This window comes from Heterodontus francisci, chromosome 33 (assembly GCF_036365525.1).
Source record: "Heterodontus francisci isolate sHetFra1 chromosome 33, sHetFra1.hap1, whole genome shotgun sequence".
Lineage (NCBI taxonomy): Eukaryota > Metazoa > Chordata > Chondrichthyes > Heterodontiformes > Heterodontidae > Heterodontus > Heterodontus francisci.
Window position 1 is genome coordinate 27230420 of NC_090403.1, and position 21851 is coordinate 27252270.

At 43.9% G+C, this 21851-nt stretch overlaps 1 protein-coding gene across 4 annotated transcripts in view; it reads right to left on the minus strand.

Moving 5' to 3' along the window:
• Positions 1–754: 754 nt before the first annotated feature.
• Positions 755–21851, minus strand: part of fam171a2a (family with sequence similarity 171 member A2a) — a 305765-nt gene continuing 284668 nt past the window's right edge. For all 4 annotated transcript variants that reach the window (XM_068013227.1, XM_068013226.1, XM_068013231.1 and 1 more), the window contains 2 exons: positions 16592–16715; positions 755–6437 (listed from right to left, as the gene is read on the minus strand). In XM_068013227.1, coding sequence (XP_067869328.1) covers positions 4874–6437; positions 16592–16715 — 1688 coding nt within the window. In that variant the 3' untranslated portion in view covers positions 755–4873. The remainder of the gene's footprint in view (positions 6438–16591; positions 16716–21851) is intronic.

Here is a 21851-nt window from a genome sequence, read left to right on the forward strand (position 1 = left end):
CGGAACACCACTAGTCACATCCCTCCATTCAGAAAAACACCCATCCACTGTTACCCTCTGTCTTCTGTGACCGAACCAGTTCTGTATCCATCTTGCCAGCTCACCTCTGATCCCGTGTGACTTCATCTTTTGTACCAGTCTGCCATGAGGGACCTTGTCAAAGACTTTACTAAAGTCCATATAGATAACATCCACTGCCCTTCCTTCATCAATCATCTTCGTCACTTCCTCAAAAAACTCAATCAAATTAGTAAGACACGACCTCCCCTTCACAAAATCACGCTGTCTCTCGCTAATAAGTTAGTTTGTTTCCAAATGGGAGTAAATCCTGTCCCGAAGAATCCTCTCTAATAGTTTCCCTACCACTGACGTAAGTTTCACCGGCCTATAATTTCCTGGATTATCCTTGCCACCCTTCTTAAACAAAGTAACAACATTGGCTATTCTCCAGTCCTCTGGGACATGACCTGTTGCCAATGAGGATGCAAAGATTTCAGTCAAGGCCCCAGCAATTTCCTCCCTTGCCTCCCTTAGTATTCTAGGGTAGATTCCATCAGGCCCTGGGGACTTATCTATGAATTCAGCACAGACCTGGAATCCAACCCTTGTAGCCTTCATTGCTTGGCCTATTGGGAGGGATGAGTGGGCACAGAATTGGCCCCCAGAAATTTAGATCTTATGTGTTGATTTATAAACATGATTTTCAACGCATTACATTTTAACATCAATTCATTCAATAACGCAGAGAAGTTGGTATCATTTCTTAAACGTTTTTAATAAGCTTTGTATTAACAACTTTAGGAACAAGCAAAAAAGATTGCACAGAATTTTGACCATGTTTTCTTTGAAAAGAGCAAACTGGATACCAAGCACACAGCTCTGTTTAAGACCACCTTGCAAAAAAAAAAAGTGGCCTAGAGTGAAACAAGAGACACCGAGTCACTAGCACTAATAATCAGTTTAAAATGTAGCCACGCGTACAATACGTCCAGCAAAAACAGTCTAGGTTGTTCATCTTACCTCAGTTGTGGCACAGCATCTGAAACAACTCAATGACATGAACTCTGCGAAAGGAGATGTGAACTGATGGCACAAGAGAACTGTTTATCAGGGTAAATAAAGCAACAAGTCCACAATTACAATACCAATAACCCTTAAAGTAGTTCTTATTTTGAGCCTAAAATTACATAGTTAAATATGTGCATTAACAGGAAAGGTCGGCACTGTAATTAACAGACTTTTTAAACAAATGAAAAAAATACATTCCTTAATAAACTTTTGGTCTAATCTAGGTTTTTACGAGGCAGTTTTGTGATACTCCACTCTGGATGGGGTTGCACAGATTCGAACTAGGGCTATGAAATTAACGGGCTGAATCAACAAGCCATGCTCCTGTCTGTTAGGTCTCTGCCTCACAAAGAGGCTCACAGTCTTATCAGTGGTCAACATTTTATTACTGATCAAATATTGTCTGTGATCATGTGTTCAGCACCAAATAATTTTGAGTGATGGAAACAATGACAATCTGAATGTAACTTCAGTGTTCAAAAAAGAGCCCAGGACACAAATAGATAGCATCACTTCCCTGTTGCCGTATGGCCCATTGGAGTTGTAGGATAGATTATCAGGATATAAAAAGGACACGTTAAGGTATAAAATCTATTGGATAAAAGATGTTGCATATTAAAACATAAGTACTTCGCTGGTAGCTTATTAAATCCTCCATAATGAGATTTGGTTCAACATTTAAGGTTAACTAAAATTAAGTTGTACCATGTAGATGGCGACTTCCTAATTGCATTTGAGAAAATTCCCTTTTCTTCACACTGACTTTAACCAGATTGCAGTGTGCACTGATTTGACTTGGAGCCCAGCTTAAATTGCTGTTCCACCTCTTTTGTTTTACGTTACTTTGTTGGAATCAGAGGAGGTTGCATGGCTCCGGGTGCAGTGGGGAGTGTATTGTGATGCACAGATTATGACAGACACAGACTAGATAGACAAGTAGGTTGTTTCCTCTCCATCATTTTCTGTATGTTAGTAATGTCAGCAGAAGAGAGGGAATAGTAACGTAGAAGAACAGGTTCTGTTTACTTAGGCTCAAATGGGGAATTTAGAGATTGAAATTCTAAGCTTAATCAAAATCGCATGTCATTCATCCACTCAAGGGCTTGTTAGAACTCAGTTAGTCAGTTAAAATTTGGTATGGATGTGTGTCTGCTCTTATCCAACAATAGGGGTGTACATCTAGGAAAGTTCTTTTCGATAGAAATATATAAAACTTTTACTAGATGTAAATTAGTATAGTAATCTGCTCATATCTGTCCAATACAGAGGTGATGCTCTAAAATGATTAATTGCATTTCAAATGCCATGCAATGTCTGAATTTTTATTTAAACCTTTTTTAAAAAAAAATCATCAACATAAGGGACGTTGGTGATAACTGGAATACACCATCCTTTTTTGCATCACTCTCTTCACCCTAAGTCAGCTGTAGCAAGGTCAGACACAGAGTAAAGCCTGTATTTGATCCCAACAATGAGCCTTAACTCCAACCTGACAATTCCCATTTCCCACTCAATCATTCATGGGCCTTTCAATGAGCTTTCCAACTTGGGTCCAATTACAATGAATTCTATGCTGTGGGGCAGCATCTTTCAAGCTGCAGTTAAATGGTTCCTGGACTCATTTCAGGTAGGCTATCTACAGTTGGCAGATAAGGGAGCCTTCTGTCCTATCCCCTAGACTGGGTTTTGAATCCAAGTCTATCAGATGAAAAGGCGGTGTGTCCTAATACACTGCACCAGTCACTTGACAGGTCAATGTTTTATTCACAACAAGAAACCAAAAATGTCAAAACCAATTTCTGCAGCGTTTATTCCTAACTGTAAATTCCTGTTAAGTGAATACTTGTTTGGAGGGTTCAAATTAAATACTTTATTATGTTTATACCACAGATAGTCACCTTCAGTAAGATATACTTTTTATATTACCTAGTAAGCTACAGGGAGTTAACAGTAATGAAAATATTTTAACATTTATTTCCCATTGATTTACTGACAACTGATTGATGTTTTATAGTGAAGATATTCACTTGACATGCACTGACAGTACAATGGATGAGCAATCTCTTACTTCTGTAGTCATTCTCGCCCTCTCATCCCCTAGTGCTCTTCCAGTGGCTGACTGGTGGAAGGTGCCAGCCCAATGACAGGTAGTTATGCTGATAGGCCTGGGCCATTTTGAGGGCCGGATCCCATTTACACAGAGATGCCGAATTGCAGCCAGAGTTTGGGTGCTCCAGGGTGGCATTGCCAAAATCTGGGCTGAAGAAAGTAGGTCTGTTTGGGTGGTGGGGTGGAGGGACAGGAGGAAGCTGCAGCAGCAGTGGCTCAGGCTAAATTTGTGGATCCCTGTTGGAGGAGCACACTTACTCATTCTGCCCCACAAATAGATTTAGGAAGTTTCCATCAGGAGCCTCTTGGGCCGGGCTGCCAGCTGTTACTAGTCCCATCCAGCCAGCATAGTCCCGAAAATAGCAGGTACAGTCCCATTGATATCATAGGACCCCAATCTTCATTTGAAATTGGCTTATCGTCAGATCCCAGGGACAGCCTCACTTTAGGCCCAGCCGAACATTGCCATGGCAGTGGAGCCGTAGGTGGATGCCCACTATTTTCAGGTTGCTAAACTCCCCCGCTTCCTGATCTTCAGGCAGGAGGGCTAAAAATTGGGCCCCCCTACACATTACACAGCCAGATATATCCCTCATAACAGGTGCACAGATAATGTGCTCGACAGGTACTTTGTTTAGACTCCTGCAGCAATCTAGACGAGTCGTTATGTATATTAGCTGATTTATGCAAGAAATTATACAAATACATCACTAATGTGCCAGGTAATCCCTACAGGCATCAGGCTACTAGTCATTTTTCCTTCACATATATTAATTGAACAATTCATCTTGACTCAACTAATTTATATTTAAATATAACACAAATAAATTGTACCTGTGATTATTTCTCCTGACAGGTTGGCTGCAGTCTAGCAAAAATCACAGTGGTAAATTGTAACTGGGCTACATTTGTTTAACTGTTTCTGCACATATTGAATGTCACACTTACAAAATATGTATAAATTCCGACTTCCTAATTTTAGGCTCTTCATCATCGCCCGCCACTTTACATCAGTAGAAAGTGTTGCTTTCCCTCCTTTTTGCACAACTTAGACATAAAGAAGGCACTTGGAGAGTACTGGACCAGATCTATATGGTCTGCTACTGGGATTGGTTTCGGGTCAAGTTAAGGAAAGTACAATACACAAAAAAGAAAAAAAAAAGTACCTTCCAAAAAAGCTCCTATTCAAAAAAGTTGTGACATGTAAAATTACTGCTCCTTAAGCAAGAAAATGCTTCATTTGGTAGGGTTGTTCCAATTAAAGTAACAAAAGGACCTAACCTTTAATATAGTCTTTTCATCTTCCTCAGGAAAAACAGTCACTGAGTTTATTGTGTGGATTGGTACCACACTGACTTTTTTTTTACAAAACTCAGTATTAAGTTCCAAAGACAACATTAATGCATGTTCCAACTGCTCTTACAGAAGACGTGCAGTTTTGACACTGGGGTTGTTTTCTCTCTCAACAATTTTTTTCAGCTTTGCAAAACAAAAATGCACAAATTCTGGGAGAACTAGTTTGCTGCTTTCATCTCTTCCTCCATCTGGGTTCTCTGAGGAAGTCTTTTAGGCCACCAGATAGTGTTGCTTCAGACTTCGTTTTTTTTTTGTGCTCAAATTTTCTGTCGGGGCGCTGATGCATTTTCAAACACTTGTGAAGATTTTATTCAAAGTCTTGGACAAGTAAGTCCACTGTTTATTTCAGGTTAAAAACCATCAGAGGTCTCTCCTCTCGTTTCTGCCAAGGGCTCTTTTTATTCTCACCTTGATCATCTGCACCTTCAGAGTGGTCTTGCATCTCCTCTTCCGGGCTGGTGGCGGAATCCCTGTGGGTCTCGCTTGTGCTGCTCCTCATGCTGTTACCTCTGCTGCGATCCCGCCGGTGAAATGTTTCCCTGTGTTCAGAAGTCTCTTCCAGCAAAGGGGTGAGGGAGTTATCCTCTGGGGAACAGACAGCTGTTCTGCTTTCACTGCTGCTCTGCTCAGTGTCATCCATGTAAACCAGCTTGCTGTAGGTTACATTTCCAGGAACATGTCTATCACGGTCTTCTTTCACCTTTTTGCCCGGCTTTGTCTCATTCACATCAACGCCAGAATCTAAGCTAGCATCGTTGCTTCCAATCCTTTCTCCTGTCTGTAAATCAATGTAGGAGTGCCGGACATGAGCATTGGAACGCCCATCTAATGATACGAACCAGGCTCTGGGATGTTGAGGCTTTACGCCCAGCTCCAAGAACTTCTTTTCGGTGAGTGCTTGCAGTTCTCCATTCATCTGTGCCATTGCTGACTCGTTCAGTAATACTGCCATTGGGCCACTCATAGAAGAAGAATGGGGGCCCCATCCTTTGCCTTCTCCATCATCCGATTGCGGGGTCGGTTGTTGGACTGGCTGATGTTGATACTGCTGAGGTCCATGCTGGTGGGACATTGGCCCTCCCATCTGAACCCCCTTCATCTCCAACTGTTCTGTTGGTACGCCTGCTGACTGGTCCATGCAAGGATAATCGGAAGTCAATCCCATATAATGGGCAGGTATGACTAAAGTAGGCATTACATTTCTGTACATGTTGTCCTTCATGTGATCGATAGAACCGCAGAATATCAGCTGCCCTGGCTGGGACAATGTTGTAGGCCTGGCCAGGTGATCAACAGACTGGGACATCATGTATTCTGAAGGCTTATTATCCATTTTTTGGCTAACGAGAGATTCAAAAGGTGGCGGCAGTGGTGGAGGTGAGGGCGGATCATTCGCACAAAGTTTGCTTTCGGCCAAAATGCGTCTGGCATGAACTTCTCTGCCTTTTTCATCCATCGGTTGTTGTGAAACCATTGAACTATAGCTCCGTCTGTAGTCGTCCATTAAAGGTGGTTCCAGCTCTCCAGAAGCATCCATGGACCTTGCAACTTTCAATGGAAAGCTCTCCACCGTCCTATGGTAGTCTTCTTTGGAATTTCCTCGATGAGCCAAAGTATCGGTGGACGCCTTGCTGATGTGCCTCATCTTTTGACTTGAATCCCTATATGGAATCTGCTTGAAGAATTCCTCTCGAGAATTCTCAAACTCTCGAGATGTACTAAAGGCTGATTTCAGTATGGGTGTGTGGACATCCATATCCCCATTGGAGGACACTGATTCTAAGTGGCTGGTACTGATCAAGTTAATGTGAGACATGGAGGTGGCTTGGTCCTTCTTGGAGCTGTCTAAAGTGGAAGCGATCTGTAATTTTCTGTGCTGTTGACGTGGTTTTAGGCATCTTCTCCTGTTAAATAACATTTCTATTAATAAAAATACTAGAATCTTAAAATCAACACACATCTACATTTAAGATGGTAGGCCAAGATAAGCACTTTCAAGCACATTGCAGAGCATTAGCTACATTTCAAACTCGGAACTTAATATAGTGATTTATGAAAAGACTATATTACTAAAAACATACTTCCAACTGATTTGAACTATGCTGCTCAATCAACAGCATGTGCTGAGTTCAGTTATCTCAGCCAGGAGAGCAGTTGGCGTGTTCCAACTGGCTCTGGCCTTTTGGATGAGAGGGCAGAGAGGGAGAGAGGAGGGGGCAGGAAGGGAAAATACAAATGATCAATTCTCCCAACTCCTGATCACGATCCTTGCTGTAAACCACATGAACATTGGGCTGGAACATAATTTGAGTTCATCCCCTTCACAGCTGACCAGTCTATTGACATTCACCATTGGCATCAGTAAATGCCCTGTTTGTCAATAATCTGCAGAGTCCAACATGGCTTAACCCAAAACCTCTACAGGGAGCTCCCCTTTTCCACACCGGCCATTCTTGTGGCATGTTTGTTAGTTTCACTGTTGCAGAGATTGGCAAAGGGATCTTCAGATACCCCTACTGTAGCTCTGATCTGTGCAGAAGACCCATTGAACTAAAATATGTAGAAGAACATGAAATGATAGCAAAATCATACCATGGGACCTCACTGCCATTAATATAAATCAACCCTTATCTACACAGTGGCGCAGTGGTTAGCACCGCAGCCTCACAGCTCCAGCGACCCGGGTTCAATTCTGGGTACTGCCTGTGTGGAGTTTGCATGTTCTCCCTGTGTCTGCGTGGGTTTCCTCCGGGTGCTCCGGTTTCCTCCCACAGCCAAAAGACTTGCAGGTTGATAGGTAAATTGGCCATTATAAATTGCCCCTAGTATAGGTAGGTGGTAGGGAAATATAGGGATAGGTGAGGATGTGGTAGGAATATGGGATTAGTGTAGGATTAGTATAATGGGTGGTTAATGGTCGGCACAGACTCGGTGGGCCGAAAAGCCTGTTTCAGTGCTGTATCTCTAAATCTACTACTGACCCACTGCACTGCCTGATTCATAAATCAATCATTTTATCACTCTGTTATAAGGTTGCTCTATCACTATATACTTTAAATGAAAAGGGTTTTATTCCCTTTACTACATTTCCCTGCTCCAGGTGTGATAGTGTATAGTCTCACCAGACCTCTCCCATTGTAACCATTCAGGGGTGTACAGCTGTGGCCCAGGACAGGTTTCTCTTTTGCTTTACCTCCCTCTCTGAAGGCAAATGCCTGACTTGAAATTTCCACGTAGCAACATGGCTGAAACTGCCAATTCAGTGTGCCAAAGATCAGACACGATCCCATGATGCACATTAAACGATAAGCTACAAAATGGCTGATTGATAATGATAATAAATTGGGGTTGCGTTTACTAATCCTTGCCACCATACTGGGAAATTGTGGGCGCACTGCCCATAATTCTCCCTCAACAGAAAATTCAGGTAATACTCAAGACTGGCAGATAAGCTCGTTGCCAGTAGCCTGGATCAGGAAAATCATTCTTATGTTTTGATGGGAAATCCTGTTGTTCAATCCCCTATGTTGTAGTGAGCACTAGCTCCCAGCAGGTGGAGACCATGCTACCAGTACAGAGATCCAATACTCTAGGTTTTGAACCCCATCTCCTGGTGTCGAATGCTCGCAATCCACAGAGTATTCTCCATGTTTCAATGCTGTTGGTGAACTAAAAGAAATCAGTCACAGTTTTTAATGATTCTCTCAAGTAGTTGGACATGCATTCTAATTTAAAGCACCTCAGTTATAGTTTAGTTTAGTTTAGAGATACAGCACTGAAACAGGCCCTTCGGCCCACCGAGTCTGTGCCGACCATCAACCACCCATTTATACTAATCTTACATTAATCCCATATTCCTATCACATCCCCTCAATTCACTTGCAATCATACTCTTGTAATCCAATGGATATAAAGTAGCTGCGTTATCTGGTAGCCCTCGTGTAGTACAATGATCCAGGGGGGGCGGCACAGTGGTTAGCACTGCAGCCTCACAGCTCTAGTGACCCGGGTTCAGTTCTGGGGACTGCCTGTGCGGTGTTTGCAAGTTCTCCCAGTGACCACGTGGGTTTCTGCCGGGTGCTCCGGTTTCCTCCCACAGCCAAAGACTCGCAGGTTGATAGGTAAAATTGGCCATTGTAAATTGCCCCTAGTGTAGGTAGGTGGTAGGAGAATGGTGGGGATATGGTAGAGAATATGGGATTAGTATAAATGGGTGGTTGATGGTTGGCACAGACTCGGTGGGCCGAAGGGCCTGTTTCAGTGCTGTATGACTATGATAGCTTTAGAAAGGGCAGCAGAAGATGCTGCACAGGAAAATAGAAGGGAGCTGGGGGTGGAGAAAAGGTGGATGGGGCAGTGAGGGGAGATTCAAATTGCAAATGCAAAGGGCAAAATATTTAGGCCTTCTGAACCCTGCAGTCAGGGTCAAATGGGGGTCAGAAGCCTGCATTGTGTGGGAGTCACTCACCTGTGATTTTCCTCGATTTGGCCAATTAGTGGCCAGAGGGTGGGCAGGTGGGCTCTCAAAGCGGAGGGCCAATATGAGGCCCTGCAGCTTGAAAGCAGCAGCAGGATGCTCTTACAGGTAAGTGAGGGAGAGGGCACCCCAAAACAGAGGCACCCTCTCTCCAACATTTTCACATTTAAGTTAAAAATTTGCCTTTGTAGCCGGGTGTGGGGGTGGGGAGAGAGAGCCCTTCCACAGGGCGGCATACAGCTGCTGCTGCACCCTGGTAGACCGGGGGGGGGGGGGGATTCTAAGCCTGCCTCTGCCTGGAGTGCACCCCTGCCTCCATCTCCCAAGGTCTGCCGCCAGGAGGCCACCTCCAAGTAGCTAAACTGTCCTCCGTCGCCTGCGAGGACCTGGAGGCCAACTGGAAAATCCCAGTCAGCCTCCGTTTACAGACCTTAATAGGCGTTCAAGAGGCTTTAATAGGCTGCCTGCTGCTTGCGGGTGCGTAGCCCTGCCGCCTGCACCACCCCCCACCCCGCCTCCGGGAAAATGACCTGGGGGTGGGATAGAGCGGGGAAATCGGCATGCAAGCCAGCAGTGCGAAATCCCACACCTGGCCAGCGGGGGCTATAAATCCTGCCCTAAGTGTTTTGAAGAAGGCTCTTGAAGGAAGACAGACGTGAGATGAAGTATTTTCTGGAAACGCATATTTTATGGCCCCACAGTTTTTATGATAATCTTACATCTATGAAATTTAAAATGATGGATGTTTGGTGCTCGAGTGTTGAATGAAGTAAGGAAAATATGATCAGGATTAAGCCAACTGGTGCCTTGTCTGCCATTTTGTTAGGCATTTTATCTCTTTAATCTCAATAGCTGTCTCTTTCTCCACATTCCTCAACACTTTTATTCAAGTAGCTATCTCCCTTTTAAACAACTGATTTAATTTTGCATCTGTGGCCTTGTAGGACAGTATTTTGTACATTCTATTGTGTGAAGAAAACAACACTGTATGAAGAAATGCATTCTGTGTTTGCTTAAATAGAATTTCAAGATCTGTCCCCTTGTTCTGGATTCCCCTGTGAGAGAGGAGAGTCAGTTCCTATTTACTCTGGCAATTCTCTTCATTATTTGAAACCGTCAGTCAGATCATCCCTCAGCCTCCTTGTCTCCAGGGAGGTAATACTCAAGTTTACCCAGTCTCTAACCATACCCAAGGTCCTTCTTCCAAATTATTATCTTGGTGTATATTCCCTGGACTTTGTCCGTAACCAGTATCTCTTTCTTTAGGTGGCGCACCCAAAACTGAACACAGAACTCCGAATGAAGTATGAGTAGTGCTCTGCACTATTTCAGTGCTACTTCATTGCTTATGTATTATATACCCTTGGAAGACCACCATCATTAACACCGAGCTCAGTAGACTCAATGTGGACATTGCAGCACTCCAGGAGACAAGCCTTCCTGCGAGCGGATCTTTAAGAGAGCAAGACTGCACCTTCTTCTGGCAGGGTAGGGATCCTGAAGAACCAAGAAAGCATGGAGTGGACTTCGCCATCAGAAACTCTTTGCTCAGCATGATCCGAGCCATTTGAAGGTGGCTCTAATGCATACTGTCCATCCGACTGCTCACCGCCTCTGGCCCAGTACGCCTACTCAGCATCTATGCTCCAACTCTCTGCTCTCCACCTGAAGTTAAAGACCAGTTCTACGAGGAACTCCATAATATCATTATTAGCATTCCTAATACTGAACATTTGTTCCTGCTGGGGGGCCTTTAACGCCAGGGTTGGGGCCGACCATGACTCATGGCCCTCCTGCTTTGGGCACTATGGCATTGGAAGGATCAATGAGAATGGACAGAGACTGCTGGAGTTGTGTACCTATCACAACCTCTGCATCACCAACTCGTTCTTTCATACTAAACCCTGTCACCAGGTTTCATGGAGACACACAAGATCACGTCATTGGCACCATCTGGACCTTATCATCACAAGGCGAGCCTCTATAAACAGTGTCCAAATCACACGCAGCTTCCACAGTGCGGACTGCGACACCGACCACTCCCTGGTGTGCAGCAAAGTTAGATTCAAACCAAAGAAGCTACATCACTCCAAGCAGAATGGCTGCCCGCGCATCAACACTAACAGAATTTCTTATCCACAGCTGTTACATAAGTTTGGAAATTCACTTGAAAAAGCCCTTCAAAACACTCCTGCAGGGGATGCAGAGACCAAGTGGGCCCACATCAGAGACGCCATCAATGACTCAGCAATGATCACCTTTGGCAAACGCGAGAAGCAGAATGCAGACTGGTTTCAATCTCACTTTGAAGAGCTGGAACCTGTCATAGCTGCTAAGCGCACTGCACTGTTGAACTACAAAAAAGCCCCCAGCGAGTTAACATCCATAGCACTTAAAGTAGCCAGAGGCGATGCACAAAGAACAGCCAGGTAATGTGCAAATGACTACTGGCAACACCTATGCAGTCATATTCAGCTGGCCTCCGACATCGGAAACATCAGAGGAATATATAATAGCATTAAGAGAGCTTTTTGGCCAAGCATCAAGAAGATCGCCACCCCCCAGCGCCCCCCACCCCCCCTCCACCTCAAGTCTAAATCAGGGGAAACGATCACTGACCAATGCAAGCAAATGGACTGCTGGGTGGAGCACTGCCTAGAACTGTACTCCAGGGAAAATGTCACTGAGCCCACCCTCAATGCAGCCCAGTCTCTGCCAGTCATGGATGAGCTGGACGAACAGCCAACAAAATCAGAACTCAGTGATGCCATTGATTCTCTAGCCAGTGGAAAAAGCCCCTGGAAAGGACGGCATTACAACTGAAATAATCAAGAGTGCCAAGCCTGCTATACTCTCAGCACTCCATGAACTGCTTTGCCTGTGCTGGGATGAGGGAACAGTACCACAGGACATGCGCAATGCCAATATCATCACCCTCTATAAGAACAAGGGTGACCACGGTGACTGCAACAACTACCGTGGAATCTCACTGCTCAGCATAGTTGGGAAAGTCTTTGCTCGAGTCGCTTTAAACAGGCTCCAGAAGCTGGCCGAACACGTCTACCCTGAGGCACAGTGTGGCTTTCGAGCAGAGAGATCGACCATTGACATGCTGTTCTCCCTTTGTCAATACAGGAGAAATGCCGCGAACAACTGATGCCCCTCTACGTTGCTTTCATTGATCTCACCAAAGCCTTTGACCTCGTCAGCAGGCGTGGTCTCTTCAGACTACTAGAAAAGATCGGATGTCCACCAAAGCTACTAAGTATCATCACCTCATTCCATGACAATATGAAAGGCACAATTCAGCAGAGCGGCACCTCATCAGACCCCTTTCCTATCCTGAGTGGTGTGAAACAGGGCTGTGTTCTCACACCTACACTGTTTGGGATCTTCTTCTCACTGCTGCTCTCACATGCGTTCAAGTCTTCAGAAGAAGGAATTTTCCTCCACACAAGATCAGATGGCAGGTTGTTCAATCTTGGCCATTTTACAGCGAAGACCAAAGTATGGAAAGTCCTCATTAGGGAACTCCTCTTTGCTGACGATGCTGCATTAACATCCCACACAGAAGAGCATCTGCAGAGACTCATCGACAGCATTGTGGCTGCCTGCAATGAATTTGGCCTAACCATCAGCCTCAAGAAAACGAACATCATGGGGCAGGACGTCAGAAATGCTCTATCCATCAATATCGACAACCACGCTCTGGAAGTGGTTCAAGAGTTCACCTACCTAGGCTCAACTATCACCAGTAACCTGTCTCTCGATGCAGAGATCAACATGCGCATTGGAAAGGCGTCTGCTGCTATGTCCAGACTGGCCAAGAGTGTAGGGGAAAATGGCACACTGACATGGAACACAAAAGTCCGAGTGTTTCAAACCTGTGTCCTCAGTACCTTGCTCTACGGTAGCGAGGCCTGGACAACGTATGTCAGCCAAGAATGACGTCACATCTTCGCTGCCTCCGGAGAATCCTTGGCATCAGGTGGCAGGACCGTATCTCCAACGCAGAAGTCCTCGAGGTAGCCAACATCCCTAGCATATACACCCTACTGAGTCAGCGGCGCTTGAGATAGCTTGGCCATGTGAGCCGCATGGAAGATGGCAGGATCCCCAAGGACGCATTGTACAGTGAGCTCGTCACTGGTATCAGACCCACCGGCCGTCCATGTCTCCGCTTTAATGACGTCCGCAAACACGACATGATGTCCTGTGACATTGACCACAAGTCGTGGGAGTCAATTGCCAGTGATCGCCAGAGCTGGTGGACAGCCATAAAGGCGGGGCTAAAGAGTGGCGAGTCGAAGAGACTTAGCAGTTGACAGGAAAAAGGACAGAAGTGCAAGGAGAGAGCCAACTATGTAACAGCCCCGACCACCAATTTTATCTGCAGCACCTGTGGAAGAGTCTGTCACTTTAGAATTGGCCTTTATAGCCACACCAGGCACTGCTCCACAAACCACTGACCACCTCTAGGCGCTCACCCATTGTCTCTCGAGACAAGGAGGCCAAAGAACACCTCTTGTGTATAGGTGTGGTAACGTAATGGTTATGTTGCAAGGCCAACATTCAAAGGGTGGATGAATCGAACCAGAGAATGAGAGTTCAAATCCCACCATGGCATTTAGAGAATTTGAATTTAATTTTTTTAAATCTTGAAATAAAAGGTTGCTATCAATAAGGTGAAGCTGTTGGATTGTCGGTGAACCACAACTAGTTCACTTACGGCAAGATCTGCCACCCTTACCCAGTCTGCTACCCTCGAAGTGGCCTAACTGGGGCAGCTTGCCCAGGGCGAGGGGAGGTAGTACAAGATGAACAAAGTGCCACCATGCAGCAGTGTTAACAGGCCAGGCGTTCAGGCTGAGGACTCTATAACTATGGATACGACCAGGTGAGAAATGGGTTATGGGGTTCCTCTCAGCCTTTGCCTGGTTTAACTGTAACAGGATTGAATTTTTTAAAAACAGTGTTTTTAGTTCCCCCTCAGTGAATCCTTGTTCACTGCTCTGCAATAGTAAGGCAAAGAAATCAACCAGATAGGTTTTCTTAGATTTAAACAAGAAAGATGGAAGTTTATTAACCTTAAACTCTAATTTGGTTAACGACTACGAAAACGCGACGCAACCACGCTAGCATGCATACGCGATAAACACACATGCAGATAGAGACAGGAAAGTAGAAAGGGGAAAAGTTTGAGACAATAGCTGGGATTTATTTACTGTCCTTTGAGTTCGATGTAGAGTCTTTGATTGCAGGTAAGTCTTGCTGTTTTGTTGGGGCCCAGTGCAAGCTTTAAAATTTGTTTGGATGCAGGAGTCTTTTCTCTCTTTAAGTTTAAGTGACTTCATTGGATCCGGAGATTCATGAGAGAGAGAGAGAGAGAGAGAGAGAGAGAGCGTGCGAGCTAGCCAGGAGAGTCACTTCTTCAAAATTCAGTTGCAATCTCCCAAACTGTGCTGTGAGCAGTTCAAACAAAAACCTGGGCCAGCAAGTTAGTCATGCCACTAGCTGTTTTCACAAACTCCTGCATTCGTGGATTCTCCATCTTAGCAGACACCCTGGAATGCTGGCTCTCTTACACATTCAATGTCTGGTGATCAAAATCCAGGTGGGCTAATTGGATCAGGGAGCCGTTCTATTGTCTCCAGGCACAGTCTCTTAGTATGCAAATGTTTTCCAGCCACTGCTGATCATCTTAAACAAGTCATTTCTTCATTCCAGCAACAGTTTAAAATTAATGTTAATATGATGGAATTAATATGCCTTATTCTTGGCAGGTGGGGTCTTCATGACACTATCCTAATTCAAAGTTGCCCACATCCGATGGAATCGGGCATTGGATGAAGTTACAGGCCCCACAAGATAAGGAGCTAGGACACAAGTATCAGGTGTGTGGCGTGATTCATGCAGATTTAGCACTGAAGGGCAAACTGATGAGATAAATATCTGACCCGTGCTCCCTCTTTAGATTTTTAGATTTAGAGATTTAGATTTAGAGATACAGCACTGAAACAGGCCCTTCGGCCCACCGAGTCTGTGCCGACCATTAACCACCCATTTATACTAATCCTACACTAATCCCATATTCCTACCACATCCTCACCTGTCACTATATTCCCCTACCACCTACCTGTACTAGGGCAATTTATAATGGCCAATTTACCTATCAACCTGCAAGTCTTTTGGCTGTGGGAGGAAACCGGAGCACCCGGAGGAAACCCACGCAGACACAGGGAGAACTTGCAAACTCCACACAGGCGGTACCCAGAATTGAACCTGGGTCGCTGGAGCTGTGAGGCTGCAGTGCTAACCACTACGCCACTGTGCTGCCTTCTGGTATGTTTCCAAGGGAGGGGTTGAGAAGGGGCTTCAAATGCAAAAAGGGCTTGCCCTCTCTTCTAGCAGAATTTAGCAGTGGGGAGAAAAAAAGAATGAAGACCCAGCAGAACTGGATGTTGCCCCGAATTCTGACCTATTATCCCTGATTGTGCTGTTGCCATGCACCACTTCCAACCCCCACCCCCATCCCCTGCCAGCCTCGGAATTCTAGCCCACCATTGTTCTGGTTCCTATGCACTCCAGTTTAACTGCTCTTACTGGAGTATAATTGCAAGAATGGTGACAGCATGATGGGACCTCAAACAAGTGGTCATTCTTCATTCCCAAGTCTGTACAGTGAGTCACGGGCTATTCAACTGTGGATACCCAAACCTGTTCTCACATGTACACTTTTTAAACTACAGTTTGCTAGACAGCAATTTGAGGCAGGTATTTCCATCTTTCCCTCTCTCCGATCTCTGAAGCCCACGGGTGCTGAGGCCATTTGTAGCATTCCAACTGTTGCTCCAGCACAGGAAGTTAACTCAGCACACACTGAAACTCACAACAAGACGGCAGTGCCAATCCTACCAGGTGAACACAATGGCTATCAACAGATTTTCTTCCCTCGCACTGGTAGCCTGTTGGACAATCAATTCATCAAATTCGGTAGCCCACAAATAAAATTATGCATTTCAAGTCTCAGAATTATTCACCCTGTTTAGGTCTCTGTTTAGGTATACAACACACTAATGAAGAATTTGGAACACACTTTTGGCACCTGGAGATTGGAGTGCACATTTGCTGTAGAAAAATAAATAAATTTGACAATAGAGTAGCCTCTTGTGAAATTTAATAGTCAAGAACTACAAAGTTAATTTGGCTGTAAAGTCAATAGTTGCATGTAGCTTTAGCAAGAGTCAGTTGGCTGGTTGCACATTTAGATTGCCATGCCTCAGTTCGATACTTTTGATCAGTTCTCAGTGAAAGATCTGAGCTGAGGCAGGGCTTTCCATATTGAAGTGGGGAGAAGAAGATTGCAACTTCCCCTATCATCTCCAACATGGTTTGTCAATCAGAAGGGCTAGTGATTTTCTTGGAGACATCTTTGGCCCGGTATGTTTCACCCTTCTGAATGTTAGGGACCCAAGAAACAAGTGATCCTTGAAGTGGGAATAATGGGGTGAATGGGGTAAAAGAGAGGAAAAAATAAATGAGACGCTGACTGTAAAGGAAACAAAAAGATCAAAGGTTTACCTGCAGTAATAGAGAAGCAAGCACAGGAGAACCAGAACCAAAAGAGCCATAGCTCCAAGAATGGTTAGCAGAAATATGGTGTGGTAGGTTGTGATGTCTCCAAATCTCGAGGGGTTGACTGCAGCTGTAAACAAACAGTGAAGATCTGAGTTATGAGCTAATAAACTTCAAAGGAAAGCCAGTGTGACAGAATCAGACATAAATGACATTATTCAGTGCCAGTCTTTGAAAGTGTTCCACGTGCCCTGTTTATTAGTACTTGCTAGAGGGTGAGCATTAAGGTTTTCAAGTAACAGGGAAGGATTATCTAAGAAAACAAAGCTAACTGGTTTTGATGGAAAAATACCACCTCCCAATCATGTTCCCCATCAGTTCTTTATATAGAAGGATATTTAACCATATTTTGAACCCATTTATAATATCTGCTTTAATGACATTCTGTTGTGACTCATTCTACCTTCTAATAACCTTTGGGTGGGAAAGTCCTGCCCACTTTCCCTCCTTACTCCTAACTTCCTAATCATTAACTTTTGTACTTTACTAGTTAATCACAAGTTGGTGTTTACAAATAAGTATTGACCTAAGGAATTGTGGGGAAGGGGGTAAGAGACTGGAAAACTGCACTGTATCCAAAAATACATCCAAATCCCTCATTTATTTTCTACAGCTAGCACAAGCCTTTCTTAAGTGTTTGCACTGTGGAATATTAATCATAAGGTTACGTAGGATATATACAGTATAGTAGACATCTTAGCTTGCCAAGATATTATTTATAGAAAGTAATTCTATCATATACATTGTATTTTTCCCAGTAAATGCACAGCATATCACCAGAATTAAGATGTTAATGTGGTCAAGTCTGCAACTTTTCTATTTAAATCCCTTCAGCTGAAATATTTTTTGAACAACTTTAGTTGATACCATAAACAAAGTTCTGGTGTAGAGCATGTATCCTAAAGTAGAGAATCTAATCCTGACGTCTGTCAGGATTTGTCCATGAGAGGTGATTCTCCGTTATAAACAGAGAATCCACATTTCCATTACAATTCTTTAAAAGAAATATCTTCTCAAGTCAAAGCAACAACTAAAGCCAGATTTCCGGATGGCTACACCAGTTTTACATGGTTATAGTTTGAGTTTCCAACAATGGAATCACATTTATTTCTGCAGCTGTGAAGTTCACTCAAGCCAAATGTGGAAGAGGGATTTCAACAGGAAACTGGGGCAAAACCCTAGGCCTCTCAGCCCCTGCAAGTAACTAATAATGTGTCAGAAACATTTTAAACAGTAACTGTAAAAGCTGCTGAGAATGTGGTATCGTGATCCAACTCGAGATGCTGTGCAGATAATCTGATCTCGGCATTTATTAATAAGAGTTATTATTTGCAAGAATTGTATTTGCCTGGGTCATGTTAGTATTGAACCTTGGCTGATTTTTCTCTTCCCAACTCCAAGGGACTGAGGCCAATGAGACCATGTTAAACTAATCAGCTGTTTCATTAGTTAAATGCAACAATCCCAGAAGTACATTTACTTAGTTTAAATCAGCATAGCAGAATATTACCAGGGATGAAAGACTTCAGTTACATGGAGAGGCTAGAAAAACTGCATTTTCTGTCCTTGCAGCAGAGAAGTTTAGGGGGAGATTTAACAACAACAACTTATATTTATATAGTGCCTTTAACATAATAAACCCCAAGGTGCTTCACAGGAGCATCCTAAAACAAAATAGTGACACTGAGCCACATAAGGAGATATTAGGTCAGATGACCAAAAGCTTTGTCAAAGTGTCTTAAAGGAGAAAAGTGAGGCAGAGAGGTGTAGGGAGGGAATTCCAGAGCTTAGGGACTAGGTAACTAAAAGCCACCAATGGTGGAGCGATTGAAATAGGGGATGCTCAAGAGGACAGAATTAGATGAGTACAGATATCTTGGAGGGTTGTATGGCTGGAGGAGGTTACAGAGATAGGGAGGAGCATGGCCAAGGAGAGATTTGAAAACAAGGATGAGAATTTTAAAATCAAGACATTGCTTGACCGGATGCCAATGTAGGTCAGTGAGCACAGGGGTGATAGGTGAATGGGACTTGGTGCGAGTTAAGACACGAGCAGCAGAATTTTGGATGTTCTCAAGTTTACGTAGGGTGGAATGTGGGAGCCCAGCCAGGACAGCATTGGAATACTCATGTCGAGAGGTAACAAAGCCCACCCTGAGGATTTCAGCAGCAGATGAGCTGAGGCGGGTGAAATCGGGTGACGTGATGGAGATGGAAATAGGCGGTCTGAGAGAATATGTGACGCGAATATGTGGCCGGAAGTTTATCTCAGGGTCAAGTATGACACAAGGTTGTGAATAGACCAGTTTAATTTCAGACAGTTGCCAAGGAGAAGGATAGAGTCAGTAGCTAGGGAATGGAGTTTGGAGCATGGACCAAAAACAATGGCTTCAGTCTTCCCAATATTTAATTGGAGGAAATTTCTGCTCATCCAGTACTGGATGTTGGATAAGCAGTCTGATAATTCAACAACAGTGGAGGAGTCGTGAGAGGTGTTGGTGAGGTAGAGTCCTGATTGGAAGGATTCAAACATGGATTTCTGGGAAAGATGGGAATGGATTAGGGAGAAGATAACATGTTCAGAAACTTTGGAGAGGAAAGGGAGGTTGGAGATGGGACTGTAGTTTGCAAGGAAGGTGGGGTCAAGAGTTGTTTTTTGAGGAGAGTGGTGATGAAGGCAGACTTAAAAGAAAGAGGGATAACACCTAAAGACAGGAGAACCATTAGCAATATCAGCTAACATGGGGACCAGGAGGGGAAGGGGATGGTCAGCAGTTTGGTGGGAATAGGGTTGAGGGAACAAGAGGTGGGTCTTATAGATAAGATGAGCTTGGAGAGGGCATGAGGGAAGATAGGAGAGAAACTAGAGAAAGATGTGAATTCAGGGCTAGGGCAGAGGGAGCATTATAGGAAGTTTGGCCAGGTGGGCTAGTGGAAGGGAGAGACGCGGCAGAGGCAGCTGATCGATGGTCTCGTTCTTAGTGACAAAAAAGCCCATGTGCGTCTCGCACTATATTGTAATAGAGGTGTTCAAAATAATGAAGAGTTTTGATAGAGTAAATAAGGAGAAACTGCTTCTAGTGGCAGCAGGGTCAGTAATCAGAGGACACAGATTTCCAGAGGCAGCATAAGAAGAAAATATTTACATGAATTACTATGATTTGGAATGCGTCACCTGTAAGAGTGGTGGAAGCAGATTCAATACTAGTTTTCAAAAGGAAATTGGATAAATACTTGAAAAGCAAAATAAAATTGACCGGCTACAGGAAAAGAGCAGATGTGTGGGACTAATTGGATAGCTCTTTCAAAGAGCTGACACAGGCATGATGGGCTGAATGGCCTCCTGTTCTGTATGATTCTGTGAAGTGGAACACTACAATGGGGAGCCAAGAAGAATTTAATACTTTAATTCCTGTGAAATACTGTTGGCAAACCTCTTGATATTCAAATGCAGCCCATACTCTTAGGATTGAAGATTTTGTCTGGCTATTAGGATCTTATGTATCATATGATTGGGCAGTTCCAACTCAATCTATGGTAGGTGTGAGTTCACAGCATAAAATAGTCTGTAGCTCACCATTAGACAGCCTTTCTCACTCTCAGTGATTTGTGTGGGAAATGGAAATTTTAATCTGAGAATGGGGGCTAAGATACGTTAAAGATAGCCACAGCTGGCGTTTTCCTCGATAAATACTATGCCTAAAGTGGGAATGCTTCATGCAAAGGGATTTCATTCTCCAGCATCCATTTGCCTTGATGAGTGCAAAATTCACAAAAAAAAACAAATAAAATGATCAAAGTCTAACGAAACAATTTTATATTAGTGAGGTGAAAATCGGCTGGAAATTACACTCGTCATTCTCTTGTCCAGGTTTAGCAACTGCATAGACTTAGTATGATATAAATATAGAATTATAGAATCTTAGAGCACAGAAGGAGGCCATTAGGCCCCTCATATTTGTGCTGGCACTTTGAAAGGGCTATCCAATTGGCCCCATATCCCTGCTCCTTTCCCCATAGCACTCTATATGTTTTCCTTTTCAAAGTATACATTCAAATCCCTTTTGAAATATGTTTGGCATTCAATCATTAATATTGACAGTATTTATGAACAATGGTGGGGGGGGGGGGGTGGAGAGGGCGGGTGGTTGGTTGGTTAGCTAGCTCAGTTGGTTAGACGGCTAGTGTGTGATGCAGAAAGATGCCAACAGTGCGTTTTCAATCCCTGTACCGAATGTGGTAGTTCATGGAGTCCTGCCTCCTCGCCTTGCTCCCACACTTGAGGTGTGGTGACCGTCAAGCTATACATTACCACTGTCTCTCTCTAATGGAGAGCGATGCCTATGGTCCTCTGGGACTATGACTAGAACAACAACAACATGACATGAACTGCAACACAGATGGATTGTTCCATATTTCCACCCCCCCCCCACTCCCCCACCCAATCCCAATTCCTAATGTAATTTTTGTACATTTACAGCTTCAACACAAAGTTAGGACTGAAAACAGATCAGATGCACAAATGTACTGCATCCAGCAGTCTTGGTCGTAAATCCCCAACCACTTCGCTAATCTTCAATGTTACACCCACACAACATCTGGGTTTACTCACTTGTAGGCTTATGAAGTTCAACATATTTAATTAGTTTAGCTGAAGAATTGGAATGGGGCAATCTTTCAGAGGCCACACATTTGGGGGACAAACAGATTCTCAGCTGGCTCTCATATTTATGGTATATGGCGGCTTGATTAATACAACAAGATTGAGGTTTTTGTTTAAAACATCACAGTACTTTAAAAAAAGGAAAAGAAATATAGATTTGTTTGAGGCAGCCGTATCTTGCTTGGCAATGTTGTTTCCGTTTGTTTAGCTAAACACAAGATGTAATAGAAAGACTTGCATTTATATAGCACCCTTCATGACCACAGGACATCCCAAAATGCTTTGCAGCCAATTAAGTATTTTCGAAGTATAATCACTGTTGCCATGTAGGAAACATGGCAGCCAATTTGTGCACAGCAAGCTCCTAAAAACAGCAATGAATTAATGACAAGAATTTCTGTTTTTTGTGTTAGTTGAGGAATAAATATTTTCCAGGACACTCTGCTCATCTTCAAGTTAATACCATGGGTATTTTATATTCACCTGAGAAGGCAGGCAGGGGGCTGGGTTTTGTGGCAATGGCAGGTCTCCTGGCACCGGGTC